This window comes from Cygnus olor, chromosome 1 (assembly GCF_009769625.2).
Source record: "Cygnus olor isolate bCygOlo1 chromosome 1, bCygOlo1.pri.v2, whole genome shotgun sequence".
Taxonomy (NCBI): domain Eukaryota; kingdom Metazoa; phylum Chordata; class Aves; order Anseriformes; family Anatidae; genus Cygnus; species Cygnus olor.
Window position 1 is genome coordinate 178,522,116 of NC_049169.1, and position 15,585 is coordinate 178,537,700.

Here is a 15,585-nt window from a genome sequence, read left to right on the forward strand (position 1 = left end):
TGTCAGGCCCAGATAATTCAAGTGCTGTTCTGCCACAAAGGCTATCATCAATTTCTAATTTTAGCCTAATCCATTAAAAAAAAAAAAAAAAAGCATCTAGCTTTTCTCTCTGTTGTTTCCTCATTAAGGATACTTTTAAATTATATACTGAAACCTTGAGAATGCAAACTACAAATTAAAGTTCACATTCCCACAGGGACACAGGCACTTGCTTTGATATACTAATCCCAGCAAGGGGAACTAACGCAGCTACTTGTGCCTTAACGCAGCCCAGCGGTGCCTGAACTGCTGCATGATCTGAACCCAAAAGCAAGATTCAGTTCTTTCAGTTCTAAATCACAGAAAGACAGTCTCTCCCGCCTTTGAGCCCACAGCCTTCTTGTTTCCTCTGCTACACATTTATTCACAGTAACGTTGTTACCCAGGAACTGTACCTCCTGACACTCACTACGTGCTATCCTGGAAAAGACTCCGTAACAACTTCGTAATTAACCTCTACATTTTAAGTCAAATTCCTGCACTCAGTTTTTAGGATGGTGCTTTCAATGGCAAAGTACTGTCCTACCAGTCTGTAAAAGACTAACCATCTCATACTTCATTTCATCAGTTGGGAATACTGTAGTACCCAGGATCCACAATAAAACTGCAAACCTCTTTGCTACCCCAGTTGCAGGCTACAGTCTTGCTGTTACCTATAAGCCTTTCGCCAGTAGCCTTGTAGGTTTTGGTTCAGTTATATTGTAATCATGATTACTGAAGAGGAAATAAACATTTTTTCCAAACTGAAAGTGCTTTTATCTTCGTGAAGAACTTGGAAATTCTCCTCCACAATCCCACAAGGCACAATTAATACCGAGTTTGCACAATTTCAACTTGCAGAAAAACAATCGAGGTAAGAGCTGTGGGTGTGAAAGCGAGGTATTCTTGGCCATCCAACATTTCAGCCCGGTCTAAGCACCAAAAGCACCAGAGAGCATGTCGCTGCGGCTCACTGCTGGGTCCGTGCTCCTGCTCTTCTGCTCACAAGGTACAGAAAGCACCCGGTGGTGCTCCCGGCAATTCCACCCCACTTCCTCATCTCTCCGCTCACGCAGAGCCCAATTGCAACATGTTGAAGTGACCGCAGCTGACATTATTACAATATGCAAACAGTGATTTATCAACATTGTATGCTTTATTGAAAGTTGACAAGTGCAACAGTTAAATACATTGACGTGTTACAACTGTTTAGAGAACATGCACAAAAACATATGCATACTACTATACAGATCATATGCAAAAATCCATACTGGGAAATCCTTTTTTTTTTTTTTTTTTTTAAATTCTTTGCTAGCAGGGTTTGATAATAATTTTGGAGTGGTTTTTCCTGTCTTAAACCAAACTACAATGAACAAAGATTTACTTCAAGATAATCAGCAGCCAGGGAACTTCAGAAGTTACACAAACAGCATAAATCTGCCAAATTCTGAACAGTTGCGTAGGTGCATTCTTATTTATGTAGCATTTAAAAAAAAAAAAAAAGACTTTCCAAACTTTTTCAGATCAGCCAATGAAACAACTAAACTTCAATCTGTACAACCTAAATAGTTACAGTTTTTCTATTTTACAAAGTAATTACACTAAATACACAAATATACAAGTAGGCAAATAACCTTCATTGTAATTATCCTATGACCCAACTGTGTGTCACCTACCTGCCTTCTATATATAATACAGCTTTATGCACCTGTCCACTGCTGCAGAAAACGGTGCAAGTATTTGCACTTAAGGTTTCAGGTGACAATTAAGTGTTAAACACTGAGTTTACCTTTCTCCCTCTTCCTCTCAGATCCTATGCACCAGTCCTCACTTTGGAACCCCAGTGCTCTATTGGGATTGAGCCATCGCCTTTCTTTTTTTAAACTCCAGTCTATTTCTTCACACGTTCCAAGCTTGAAAAGCACTTGTATCGGTAGCATCACTGGATGAGTGGAAGATTTAAAAACAAACCAAAAAAAAAAAAATTCAGGCATGCAGCTTCGTTCCTCAGCCATTTGCAGAAGCTGCTCCAGTCCCCAGTGTACTTGTGCTAATTCTCTGGAAGAAGTTTATTTTATTAAACCAACCTAAGAACAAAGACTCCTTCAAGCCAAAGGGGGAAGGGAGGGAAGAGAGGGAGAGATGGGCGCGTAACATGGTGGTGTGTGGGCGGGAAGCCTCTCGTAGTGATGCGTGCAGGGCACGGAGTCCTCAGTCCGGGCTGCGACGCGCGCTGAAATGGATGTCGGGCGGATTCCCGCTATAGTCCTCCTCGCTCCGGGCAGTCCAGGGGCCGGCGGTCACGACGGCGACGCCAGGGGCGGCTACGCTGAAGGCCCCGATCCCTGTGACGCCGGCTGGGCGGGCTGCTGCTGCGTCGTCCCTTGGGACTGCGAGGAGGACGGCGGGGACCCCGTCTGCAGCTGCGCCTGGAACTGGGCGAGCTGCTCGGGGCTGGCGAGCGTCTTCAGCAGCGTGTTCTCCTGCTCCAGCTGCGAGTTCTTCTCGATCAGCTCCTTGATCTGCTCCTTCAGCACCTCCACCTCCTCCCGCACGGCGTACATCAGGTGGCTCTTCACCAGGTCCTGCGGGGTGAGACCCAGGGGGCGTCAGGGCACGGCCACACACGTGCGACCGGTGGCGCGCCGCGGGCCGCGCCCCCCTCCATTAGGCCACGCCCCTCCTCCCTCAGGCCACGCCCCCCTCCGCTCAGGCCACGCCCCCCCGCCGCGCCGGCTGCAGCCAGTTCTGGGCGCAGGTTGCCGCATTTCCCTCCCCTGCCGCCGGCCGGCCGCGGCCGCGGGTGACGTCAGGGCGCGGCGCGGCCAATGAGCGGCCGAGTTATTTATAGCCGGTTGTTAAAGGCTCGCACTTTGCCTAGCAACAGCCGGCTGGCGGAGCCCTCCCGGGAGAGCGGCGGCTCCCGGCACCGCTCCAGCAACAAAGGGAGAGGGCGGCCGGCACCGGCACGGCACGGGCCACACCGGGACGGGACGGGACCCCCCCCTCCCGCGGGGAACCGCCGGTTCCGAGCCCCCCCCGGATTGCCCAGGCCGGGCACGGGGGGCTGCGCCCGTTTGTACGGCGCGGGATGCCCCGGGAGAGAAAAAAAAAAAATAAGTTAAAAAGCAGCAAAAAACGAGGAAATCAGGCAAAACGCCGCGTTCTGCCCCAACCCACCGGCACGGAGCCGTCGTGCCCTGCCCGGCCGCGGTGAGAGACAGCCCCGCGGTGAGCCCCGGTGGGCAAAGCCCCCAGCCCCAGCAAACCCTGAACACGAAACCCCAAACACGAAGCCCCAACGCCGGCCCCGCCGCCTCCCGGTGTCGTTCAGGGCTCCCGGCGCGGTACCTACCATCGCCTGCTCGATCTTGTTGTCGATCGCTACCACGCTCGCACCGGAGGAGCTGCGAGAAAAAGGAAAAAAAAAAAAAAAAAAGAGGAGAACATAAAAATCAAAATAAAGATCAGAGGGCGTCGGGGCGGCTGGATCCCTCCCGAGCCCCGGCGGGATGCTGGGGCTGCAGCGCTGCGAGCGGGGCGGCCGCCCCCGGGCTTCCCCCCCCCGGGCACGGCGGGGGGACGGCGCTGGGCTGGGGGGCGGCGGCCCCGCTCCCCGCTCCCTGCCCCTGTCCCGGTCCCGGTCCTGATCCCAATCCCGGTGCCGGTGGGGGCAGGCGGGCAGCGGCGCGGCTGGGCGCGGACAAAGGATGCGGCCCCGGGGGTCGTGCCGCCCCCCTACCCCCCACCCCCAGGCAGAGCCCCCCTCTCTCTCTCTCTCTCTCTCTTTACCTACTGTCGAGCCTCAGGGAGGAGCTGTCGGTGCCCAGCAGGGACGAGAGGAAGGAGATGGAGAAATGCCGCAGCTGATAGACCCCGAGATCCATCGCCACCGCTCTACAACATCGGGCGCTCATGCGAGCGCGGCCGGGAGCGCTCCCCGCGACGACGGCCACACGGGGGGACGGAGGGGGACAGGGGACACACGCGGGGACGGGGGCTACCGGGGGGGGTGTCCGGGGCTGGCCGGCGCCGGGCGAGCCGCGGGGCGAGCTGCGGGGCCGCGCCGCACAAAACCCGGCCATCCCGGCCCCCCCCAGCATTTATGCGCCGCCGCCGCCGCCCATTGGCTGCGCCGCCGGCTGGCCCCGCCCCCTTCCTGCATCTCATTAAGCCCCCCCCTCCTCCTCCGAGCACCCCCCCCCCCGCTCTGAGCACCCCCCCGGACCCCGCCGCCCCCCTCCGACCACCCCCCCGGAGAGGGGGGTGTGGGGATGGGTGGGGGGGGTGCGCAGCCCCTGCCCCCCCCCCGTCACTTTAAAATGAGACTCAGGGAGGTGGGTGGGGGGGGGTCTCAAGACCCCCCCCCCCAGGCAAGGCTGACCCCCTCCCCCTCCCCCTCAATAAAAAAATTCGGTAGGAAATGGTGCAATTCACCAAAACCAACTTAAAAACGCGGGGAAGCGGCGGCGGCGGGCAGGAGCCCGGCCCCGTTGCCTCGCCGACACCGCCACCTGCCGGCCCCCATGCGGTGTGTGTGTGTGTGTACGGGGGGGGGGGGGGGGGGGGCACCCCAAATCCACCCCAAAACGCAGCCCCAGGGAGCCAGCACCGTGCCCCGCAGGGCCCTGCGGCAGGCAGCCCGGAGCACGAAGCCTGCCCAGCCCCACACGTGTCCCCGGGGGGGAGCAGGAAGGCACGGGGTAATCATCTTAGGGCTAAACATAGCGCCCGCGTCCCCGCAGCATCCTTCTTAGCTCGCTTCTCCTGTCCCCGGCCGCCAGCCCTCCGTTCACAAGGCCGGCGGCCTAATCCTATTCACGAGAGGTCACAGCTGACAACACCCCTGGGACGGCGCGGGGTGCTCGTCCCGAAGGGCACCGCTCTCCTCCTGCCCTTCAGGTACCCATTTCCCAAAGAAAAACAAAACAAAACAAAACACCAACACAACCAAAGCAAACCACCTGCAAATTCACCAGCAGGGAAAGTGGAAGCAACGCATTACGACACGCACACCAGGCTCCAGCTTCCCACCTTGCCCCCGACGCCCCGCACACCTCACAAGCGGTCCCAAGCAGCTCATCACCTGCACGGGAATCCCTACCGGCCCCTGGCCCAGGCTTGATCTAAAAAATTAATGTTTTATGGAGGGCTGGGCTTGAGAATCAGGAACGCCTCAAATGGCTCCTCACCAGGGCAGCTACGCGGGGTGCCAGGATGAATAAAAGTGCAGCTGGACACCAGCTCAAGCGGCAACGGCGGTCCCCTGAGGCCCTGACTCCAAAAGATAGGTTGGGTATAAAAAGGGGAGCAGCCCCATTCTCCTGTATTTAGATCCATACGGATCCATATAAAATAACTCACGTGAAGATGGCAAACCTGTGGGCTCGGACAGACATACCCTCGAAACGCCTGCTGTGCTGTTGCAGGACGTGCACCTGTATTTTTACACGTGCAAATGAAAATCAAGTCATGGACGCATTCTAGGACTGTTGTTGCTGTCCTAATGACTGATAATTATGAAATCAGCAGAATGGTGACATTTAATAAGAACAAAAAAAATGCTATCATCCTCTAAATCAACAAATAACACTGCCCTCTTCCAATCTATATTAATAAATGTCCATGAATAAGAGATAGGATCCCAAGCCCAATCCCCACTGAAGTCCTTAACCATATTCCATCAACTTCAGTGTGGGCTTTCAGCAAATTCCTCCGCTTATTTTTAGCTGCCTACGAGCCCGGGTTGTGATTCAACAGAAAGCTGTCAGCTGCGTAAGTAGGACTGCGCATTAACATGCATGCTCTGCTCTGCCCACCCTATAAAAAAAAAAGAAAGCTCGAAGTGTCCCTCTACGGCTGGGAGAGCGGTGAGCTCTCAGATCTGGGAAACAGAAAGCATGCCGTGCACTACTTCCATCCCGAAATCTGGTGGAAGAGGAACGGGCCACCGCTCATCGTGGTGATTGTTGAGGTTCTTGCCTCAGCTCCCCTCCACCTGCCTGCCAAGGGCAGACGTAATGCCATATTTAAAGGCCGTTTTCCCCCCTATTGCTGTCATTTATACATGAAATAAAGCAATCTGTAGAAGAGCCAAGGAAAACACTCCTCCAAACACCCCTTCCTTCTCCTCGCTTGCTCATCGATTTGTCTCCTCCGCTGCACTAGGAGGTGGCTGTTTGGGCTCGCTCAGCTCCCCTCCAGCTCTAGGAGGGGGTCAGGAGGATGACTTTGTTACTCAAAGAGGGGTTACTGAGCAGTGAGCGGGGTAATGCAGGGCTAAGCAAGCAGCTCGCAAGCACTATTCAGAAATAAATCAGATGCTTACATCGAAACACATACCAGAGCCGGCAACTTTTTAGTGAGCTTCAGCTTTTGTGGTGTTTGAGATCTGAAATGCCGTTTCTCCCATTAAATAATTTCCTCTTGTCTCAATTTAATCCCGCTAAGCGCTCCTCTTTGAAGTGCTTTTCATCTTAAGCACATAATGAGGTAAGCTGCAGCACAGAATCGTTTTTGTCTCTACGCGAGTCTGCTTCGGCACATTTCTGTGTGCTTGTTAAAAAAAAAATATCGCTTTATCTATCAAGTACCTCGTCAAGGTGGGCTTCCTTCAGGTGCCAGCACGGGAAGCCCTGGACAAGCATCTCCCGAAGTTGAAATGAATCTTATCTTTGGACCGGGTTGCACCAAGAGACCACACCAGAACTCATACTGGGAGACGGTGACTTCCGTCCCAGCCGCTTTCATCTCACACACTACAGACCCCGCTCCTGTGGATTACAGTTTTCAGCTGTAACAATGGCACAATTCATAAGGTTTTTTTAAAAAAAACCAACTTAATTGCTCAAGAAAAGGACTACAGAAACCGGATTCTAAGACACCCAACTCTGTGCTTCACTTGGAACATGAAAATGGTCAGTAAGTGACAAACTCTGCCTTAACAGTCAACAGCTCAAAGCTAGAGGTATCCTATAGGCATCGACAGCTATTTTCCCAGCATCAAACTTCTGTCAAACTGCTCAAACCTAACAGCCTGAACAAACAACTCTGGCTGCACTTGAAATCAAAGGGCTGAAGGGTTATTTATTTCAATAGGCAGTGATTTTTTTTTCCTCATTTCAATGAAGGCAAAAGGTAGAGAGAAACTGTATGATAATTTCTTTCCCCTCGGTAAGTCAGATTTTTCTATATACAGAAAGGACCAAGAAAAAAAGCAAAAACATAAGTTAGGAACACAGAATCTCGGCCACCTTCCTCCTCCAGCTTCAAACCTGTAGCCCTGATCTTTGTTTAAAGACCAAGCCAACGAGAACCCATTGCTCAGCTCCAAGGACTGACACCTTTTTTTTATTTCTTGTCTGACTTCTGCGGATTTGTCTGCACGCCTCTTCTAAATCAACAGCACAATATCTATTACCAAGCCGTTTCGGGGTTTCGCCAACTGTGTGCTCCATCTCTCACAAAGCAACAAAATTATTTGCATCTATAGTTTTGTTTGTGACGAGGAAGTCGTATTTATGCCTATGAAAAACAATAAAGGGAAAGCCATGCAAGATGCAGTACACTAGCAGTGTTATTTTTTTTGCCGGATGTGAAAACAGAACTAAATGTGCAGAGGACAGAATACAAGCGCCCTACCGGGGCTCTGGCAATAGCCTGGCAGAAGCCGTAATTGCACCACACACACAGGTACCACGCTGTGCATTCGGCACGGGAAGCAGAGCGACGCGTTTAAAAGCAAGGAGATAACCGGGTAAGATCAGAAGACAGCCAAGGAGTGGTTCTCGCTGGCCCCTCTGAGGATATCCTCCCTCTTTTTTTTTTTTTTTTTTTTTACAGCGAACTAATTGCTGAGTCAACTCCAGTTGTTTTAATAAGAGAATTATAGCAAATCTACTCGTTTTAATGCTGGTAAAGTAAAAGATAAGGTCTGTATGGAGTACCTGGATATTAGCAAGCACAGAGAGAATCCCCTCTTACCGGTCAGAGAGCACTCCGCAAGGAAATCCGAGCCATCTTAAAGCAGTTGTGATGTTCGGGACATTTCTTTCCCTTAGCTCATCCTTAGATGACTATCTAGCGATGCGGTTGGGATGAAGGACCCTGCTCTGCGCACATCCGTCGGGTTAAGTTTCAAAGTCCCCTCTCGGAGTCGAGCAAGGTTTATCATAGCTCGAATCCTGAAACTGCATCCAGATGCTGCACCACCTAAATTTAAGGACTTGCACATTTGCAGTAACATCTAGTCGGGGAATCACAGGCTTCCCAGATTTCATAATCCAAGCTTAAAATGACAAAGTGTAAAATATTTGCCTTAATGAAAAAAATCCTCCTCGGTATCCCGTAAACTGCTTTTAACCAAAGACTGCGAGCAGGAAGAGATCCACCAAATGTGTCAGTACCCTAGAAGTTTTAAATGAGACCCAGGAATTGATTTGTATTTCTCACACGCACCAAAAAAGCTGCACACCACCTCACTCTGTGTGCTGTTGCTATCCCCAGGATGGCAGGGGAGAAAAACATTTAGTGCCATAAAACAGCGTATGTGGAAAAGCGACAAAATGTCACAACTTTAGGTCTCACTACCCACCCCAAGCATGGAGCTGAAATTCATTTTTCCTCTCTGTGAAATTGTTTAAATCATTCTAGATTTAACTCATAAAAAGAGCATTCTATTCCCTGGTCTTAAGTGCAGCTTTCATGTGCCGTGCTTTTTTCAAAGCCGAGAACACCTTGGAGTAAAAGCCACTTACGTTAAAATTTAATCCCACTTGTTCTCCTGACTGCGCAAGAGTGTTGTTTTTTTTTTTCAACCATCTACTCCAAAATTAAATGAAGAAGGAAGGAAAGAGAGTCACCGGAGCATTTCGAGTTACACCTAACATAACAAAAGAAACACAGCGAGTATAGGAAGTGGTTTGGCATGGTGACGCAACAAGCATTTGGGAAGCCCGAGTTCTGCACTAACCGGCATCTCTGCCCCAGAGGGCAGACGCCAGGACGGTGGCACACACACACACCCCTCACCTTGCACAGCACGCAGCAGGATTTCATCATCAAATTAAAAAAAAAAAAAAGGTGATTTAACCCAGGACTGAGAGTCACCTTACTGTTTTTTTTTCAACTCTCAATATCTTATGTGTCCCTAAGGCTGCCAAAGTCACCCAGCTACAACCAAGTCACACGAAGAGGAAGCACTGGGTCTTACCTACTGGTGCTGAGCACGTGTGGGGCATGGTAGACCTTAAATCCTCCCCATCTGCCCTGTCCTCAGCCCCCTGTAAAGCCTGTGCCCCTCATGCATTTTTTCACTACTAATCTTTTCCTTCCCGCCCTGCCCTTTTATTTGTCCCCCCAAAACTATACTGGGAAACTGGATGAGTTAATTTAACCACACGAGAAATTATTCAGCACAACAGCAGGCGTATACTTCTCACCACATAGTGCTTTTCCTCTGTTTTTCCTCTTCAACTCAACGCTTGAAAGCAAGCCTGTATTTCAGACAGAAGCATATCACACCAGAAGCCAGAACCAAACTGCTAGGAGCGAAAAGTCCATACACTGCAATTAAAAAGCATCATCCTATGGTCTTCAGGAAGCTTCAAAAGAAGTTCTCTACTCTAGCTCCTACAGAAATGATTAAAAACAGCCAATGACGGTCAAAGGAGAAAAATGTGGGAACACAAGATTAATCTAAGATCACAGTGCCAGGGTGTAGTGCCCAGGACATGGAATCCCATCAGCCACAGACGAGGATGTAGGTAAGCCCCTACCCTACATCTGATGCAACATACCACTACCACTTTCGTGTGCAGAGCCATTTTTAAGGCCATCCTGGTAAGTAATAATAAGCCCAGGACACTGCAACTTGGTTTCGTGTGTACTAGAATCCAGGAGGCCCAACTTGCAGGTGTCTATCTTAGACCTTCTTGAGGCCAGAGGTGGTTTTAGGGGCACTCACAGCTTTTCCTGCAACCTTTTTGCAGACGTCTCTTCTGGATGCATCCCCTGGAGACAGTAAGGTGAGTTCAGTGTCACTTTCCTCCCTCAGCAGGTAACTGGATGCAAGTCTTATCAGCGTGCCTGTTCCTCACCCAGAACTTCAGTGTCTGTGCAGTCACAGGCAAAGGGCTTCAAAGGCGTCAGCAATATCCCTGAACACTGAGGGAGTGTTTCAAATCAAGTCCCCTGTATCTCCTGGCTCTAGCGCACATACGTTAACCAAATCCCTTCATTTCTGAGCATTCAGGGCACTACTTCAGCTGTGCCTGGACTTACAGCTCATCATCTTTAGGTAACTTCCTAAAAAATTTGGAGAAAATTCAAGAGTTGCTATTCCATCCAAGCAGAAGCACAGGCTGTGTTCACTCTGGTGTATGTAAAGCTATGCTTCCACCCGAGTGAAGACTTTCATTTACAGGAACCAAAATCCACCTACCTCCAGTTATTCAGGAAGCAAGGGGGGAATTTCCAGAACCATGCAAGAACGTGACCCGATTTAGCAGGGTTATTGCACACTGCGGGGCATCCTGAAGCCTCCCTCCCTGACCAACCACCAAGTCAGGCGTTTGCTGGACGATGCCTTCATCGTGCCCAGCCTGTGCTTTTGCTTTCCCTTCCCGTGGAAAGGAGGAGGAGAGGGATCTGATCTACGCCCATGCCTCGAGCCAAGTGAGCCTGAGAAGCGGGTGGCACAGCTGACGCCTGGAGCAGAGAAGTTCTCCTGGGCTCCTTGCTCTGGGCAGAGCTTCTGTGACTTAGAAACACACGTCCGCACAGAGCACTTCCATGTGAAATATGTTGAAGTTTGCCTTGCTCAAGGAAGAAATTGTAAATTCATACAGACGTGATGCTTGGTGTAAAGACTATGAATGGAGGTGTGCTTGAAAACTACTTAAAATTACCTAAAGATAGCTGAATAGGTATTTCAATCCGATCCGCCTTTGCCTTAAGGCTCTGAAAGATGTACTACCCACTTTAACACAGCTGCTCTTTCCTGTAGCCCTGCCACACTGCAAACCAGAGAGCAGCCAGCACGCAGATGTGCAAGCTCAGCACATTTTGAACACGTCCCTGGAGCACCTTCCAGGCCAGAGACTGCAAACGGCTGGCAGAGCTCCATGTCATTTACAGGGGAAAAAAAAAGCCAAAGACCTTGTTCTCCTATAAGCGGGGTCCAGCCTTCCCCAGCACCCTGCTACCACTCTAAAGGAGCTTTAGGGCTTTCTTTAGGGCTTTCTGTGAAGCCCTCGTTCTCCACAGGACTGCATCTCACCCTGAGACTGTTGGACCTGCGCTGGCCACGCCGAGCAGACAGCGCTGACATTTAGCCACCCTTGAGCCAGACGCTGCAAACAGCGGAAGATGTTATGTACTCTTCATCTCCTAACGTACAGCCTGCGAGGATTACAGCACGTTATTTCATGGCTGTTCAATACAAGGGTAATCATCTTTATGGGGAGCTGGCTGAGTTTATGAATGGGGCCCTGGTTATGACGCAGTCCAGTCCGTTCCCTCACACTGATGACGATTTCCTGGTGGTTATCTACCTGAAATACATTTCGTAAGCTATTCCAAGGGCCTTTCGTACAAAGCAAGGTCTGAAGTCATTTACAGGCTGCACCAGGAACATAACACTTCTTCAAAACTATTATCTAATCCTCCAGAAACCACTGTCACCAAGATGACGCCTTGAGCCTTCACAGCTGAAAAAACAACCCTGAAAACAAAACAAAAACCCCACAAACCCCAACCCCGAGCAATTCCAGCAGCAGAAGCGTGAGATCAGTAACCTGTTTAGCAACGCATGGGAGTCCCGAACAGCTCCCAGGTACATTTCCTCATTCTCAGGCGAGGTGTTAGCCCAGGTGCCCAGCGGCAGTTGCATTGAGCTGCCGCACCACAACCAATTTGGAAGGAGAGAGGGCCTCCGCAGCCATCCTGGGCTTAAAGTCCCTCCTCCAGGGAAGCACGGTGGCAGTGCCCCACCAAGCAAGGGACGGGCCACCTCTTCCAGAAACACCCCTGGGCAGCCTGCCATGGCAGAGGCATCGTCTGCTCTGACCCGGTACAGAGCAGGGGAATTCCTCTGACTCTTCCCGGCTGCTACCGATTACCGGAGGCCCTGGGCAGGTAAGAGGTAACATCAGTCAGCAGGTCAAGCACAAGCGATGGTGACAAGTTATAAACCAAAACATCGGTAAGTGAACGTTTGGGTCACAGGGTAGCGCTGGCGCGGCCGAGCCAGGCTCCTGCCTTCAGCCAGTTTGCCCGAGCCTGTTCCTCAGCCCCGTTTCTGTAACGCTGAGCGCTGTAAAGCAGGCCGCTGATAAACCAAAGCGGGCAGAAGACAACCACTGAATGGGTTCAGATATCGGAGGAATTTACTTGTAATGATGGACTGAGAGATGTCAGTGTACTCGAAACAGTCCGTGAAAGGACTGAGACCTGTTTAACTGGAGGAACAGTTACCTTTAAAGGAGAAAAGGCTGGGTGCTGTCAATTTTTTATTTCACTTATCAGAGCACATCTATTTAGTATTTTCTTAATGATGAATCAAAGCCTACCTTTTAAAAATAGTAGGAATGACTAGCCCACAAATCTAGTGGGCTTTCCATCCCTTGGTATCATCAGATAGAGCCCATCATCAGAGTGACTGGATGCCCTTTGTTAAGGTACCCTTAAACCAAGCTGAAGGTCTTCGAGTCCAGGACAGGATAACCTAAACATAAGGAAGTTTTTGTCCCTGCCTTCAGTATTGGTCATGTATTTTAAGCAACTACGACACAACTTCAGCAAGCCAAGAATTTGGCACTCGCCCCCAGTACTCCTTTCTTCCAGCTGATGCCATAACCAACAGGCTGAAGCATCTTCTGGCTTTTTTTTTTTTTTATTCCTTCTCCTTTCCCAGACCCAGGTCATCTCCATTTCCAATCACGTCTCAAGAAGAAATACAGAGGACACCACAGCACTGTTCTTTCAGTATCAGGATGAAGAGGCATTGATATGCAACAGATCTCAAGCAGACAACTGCCTGCCTGCAGTTTGACTACAAAGGAAGCAGGAGCTCATGCACACCCATGTTGTCCCTATTTCCAGCTGCCCAGGAGCATGCAGGAATTCGGGGTCACTTTTCCAAAGCACTGTGGAAGAGCTCAAGTGCCTAGAATCTAGATCTTGGACTTCATTCATAGAATCATAGGATGGTTTGGGTTGGAAAGGACCTTAAAGACCACCCAGTTCCCACCCCCTGCCATGGGCAGGGACACCTCCTACTAGATCAGGTTGCTCAAAGTCCCACCCAGCCTTGATGGACATTCTGGCAGCTAAGCTTAAAATGAAAAAGTGTAAAATATTTAACTATTAAAAGTAAAAGCCCTTCTCAGTCCCCTGTAAACTGCCACTGACCGAGGACTGCACGTGGGGGAGTGAGAGGGGATGAACAACTGTGTGTTAGCATCCTGAAAGTCCGAAATGAGGCTTCTGACCTGGGATTCATTTTTCTTTCCTACAGAAAGCTGCACACAGCTTCACTCGCCCTGCAAAGGCACCATCTCTCTAACCTGGAGAAGGCCAAATGCAGTAGGGTCAGTTTGGGAAGGAAAATACAACCATGTGCAATATTAGCCAAGAACAGCTGCAAAAGCAGTTAAGGGTTTCTCCTTCACTTGTAACCCCTGGTGACGTGACAGTCATTCAATCTTAATTTAGAGAACAGCAACTAGAGCAAAACCGGCATCTCTGCAAGAGACACTGAAGGAAAAAAAAAGCAAATAAGAAGCAAACAGGAAGCAGCCTGCTGAAAACGTGCAGCAGAGAGCACCCAAACTCTCAGTATAAAGCTAACATGCAAATTGTGTTTTACGAGCAGAGGTGCTGCATCATACTGCTGCGTATCAGTAAAATTAGTTACAGCCAAACACCGTGACAACGCCAAAAGCTTAAAGAAAAAATTCACACACACCTCTACTCCATCATACATTTTCACTACACTATGTGATACACTAATTCCTGGTAGGAAACTCTTCTCAGTATTATACTTCTTGTCCAGTAAGACATGACGACAGAGGTTATGGCTGTATACACACACTGCTTGAGTATGACATACCTGTTGTCATCATTTTGAATTGCTATTATAGACGATTTCCATTACACTGGGTCCGTAGGTGTTCAGGTGAACTGACGCAGTAGAACTTTCACATGAGTGTTAAGTTAAAGTGTATGTTCAGAAACTCTCAGCCACCGAAGAGAATTTAAGAAGATTAAGTTTCTTTTAAGTTTTCAACGCATGAACTGAAAGTTTTTAAAAAGGCACCATTCACAGAGGAAAGCTATTCTCCACAGGCACTAACAGACATACGACAAGGTAAAATGTATTAATAACTATTTGTCAGAGTTATTTTAGGGCAAGATTTTTGTTTTAAGGGTGTGGTGTAACAAAAGCACCAGTTCAGAGATTCGAAGCTATGAGGAACACGTCCCGTGTTTCCTGCCACTGAAGGCTATTTGTCTTTTGTGCACAGACCGATAACTAAGCAGCATCCAAAGTAGGGCATTTCCCCACCTCTATCACGGATTTTAAATCAGCTCGGTAAAATAACTGTTCCCATTCACCAAATTACACGGTATTTCTTCTAAACACTAGGGGAAACAGATCAAAGTGAAGTGTGCATTGTGTATTTCCCTGTTTATGTGCAAAATTAGGTTAATACATGCAACTTGCAGAAGACCTAGTTGTATTTCATCACCTTTCCAAACATTCAGCAAGGCTGAATAACTACACTTTGAATGCGTGTCAAGGTGGAAGATGCTATATCCTATTTCTGAAAAACACTTGAACACGCAAAGTTGTTTGATAACATGATTCAAATCATGTTCAAATTCTCGTTTTTGGTTCAGCAGTACCTCACCTAAGTTTCAGAATGACTCCAGTAACACGTTTTTGAAAAGAGAAAAGAAAAAGCATGAATGGAAAATGTTTTATAATAGGGATTATTTTAAATATCGCAGTAAAGATTTTTTCAAGACACGTAGACTTTTAGTGAATGAGTAAACCACTCTGCATGACACAGTACTCTCAACCAGTATTACACTCGTAGCTTGAAATAGCCTGAAATGGTTTTAACAAGTGCCAAGTACTTGGGTTTAGGAGAAGCATTTAAGTACTTGCTCAAACAAAATAGTTTAAGAAACCCTTATAATAACAACACAGAGACGAGTAAACCAAGCATCGAAAAATTTAAACTTTCTAAATACCTCTTTAGGTGCTGTTCCAGTTCCAAGAATAACACTTTCATGGTTATTCCGTCAGAGCCCCGTTTCTGGAGAAATGTCACTTTCATTGATGTATCTATTTAGTACCTGCTGATTAGTTCCCCCAGACCGAGAGCCTGAAGAAATACCTTTCAATCCTTGGCAGCCGTGAGATTAGCATTAGCATTCCACTATTAACCGCGAGCCCTGAACTCCGCAGCACTTTCAAGAATCACAAAGCCTTGCCCGTTAAAGATTATCCACTTGCTCCTATTCAAAGTTTGCAGAGTTTAATAGTGGCTGGTCACGATC

General features: G+C 49.1%; 1 protein-coding gene across 4 annotated transcripts in view; it reads right to left on the reverse strand.

The window, feature by feature from the left end:
* Positions 1-1,155: 1,155 nt before the first annotated feature.
* The window catches only part of TSC22D1 (TSC22 domain family member 1), an 86,867-nt gene continuing 72,437 nt past the window's right edge, over positions 1,156-15,585 (reverse strand). For 2 of the 4 annotated variants that reach the window (XM_040541663.1, XM_040541690.1), the window contains 2 exons: positions 3,374-3,425; positions 1,156-2,603 (listed from right to left, as the gene is read on the reverse strand). In XM_040541663.1, coding sequence (XP_040397597.1) covers positions 2,343-2,603; positions 3,374-3,425 — 313 coding nt within the window. In that variant the 3' untranslated portion in view covers positions 1,156-2,342. Of the gene's footprint in view, positions 2,604-3,373; positions 3,426-3,810; positions 4,105-15,585 lie in introns of those variants that run through there. The other 2 variants (XM_040541671.1, XM_040541679.1) reach the window with 2 other exon arrangements.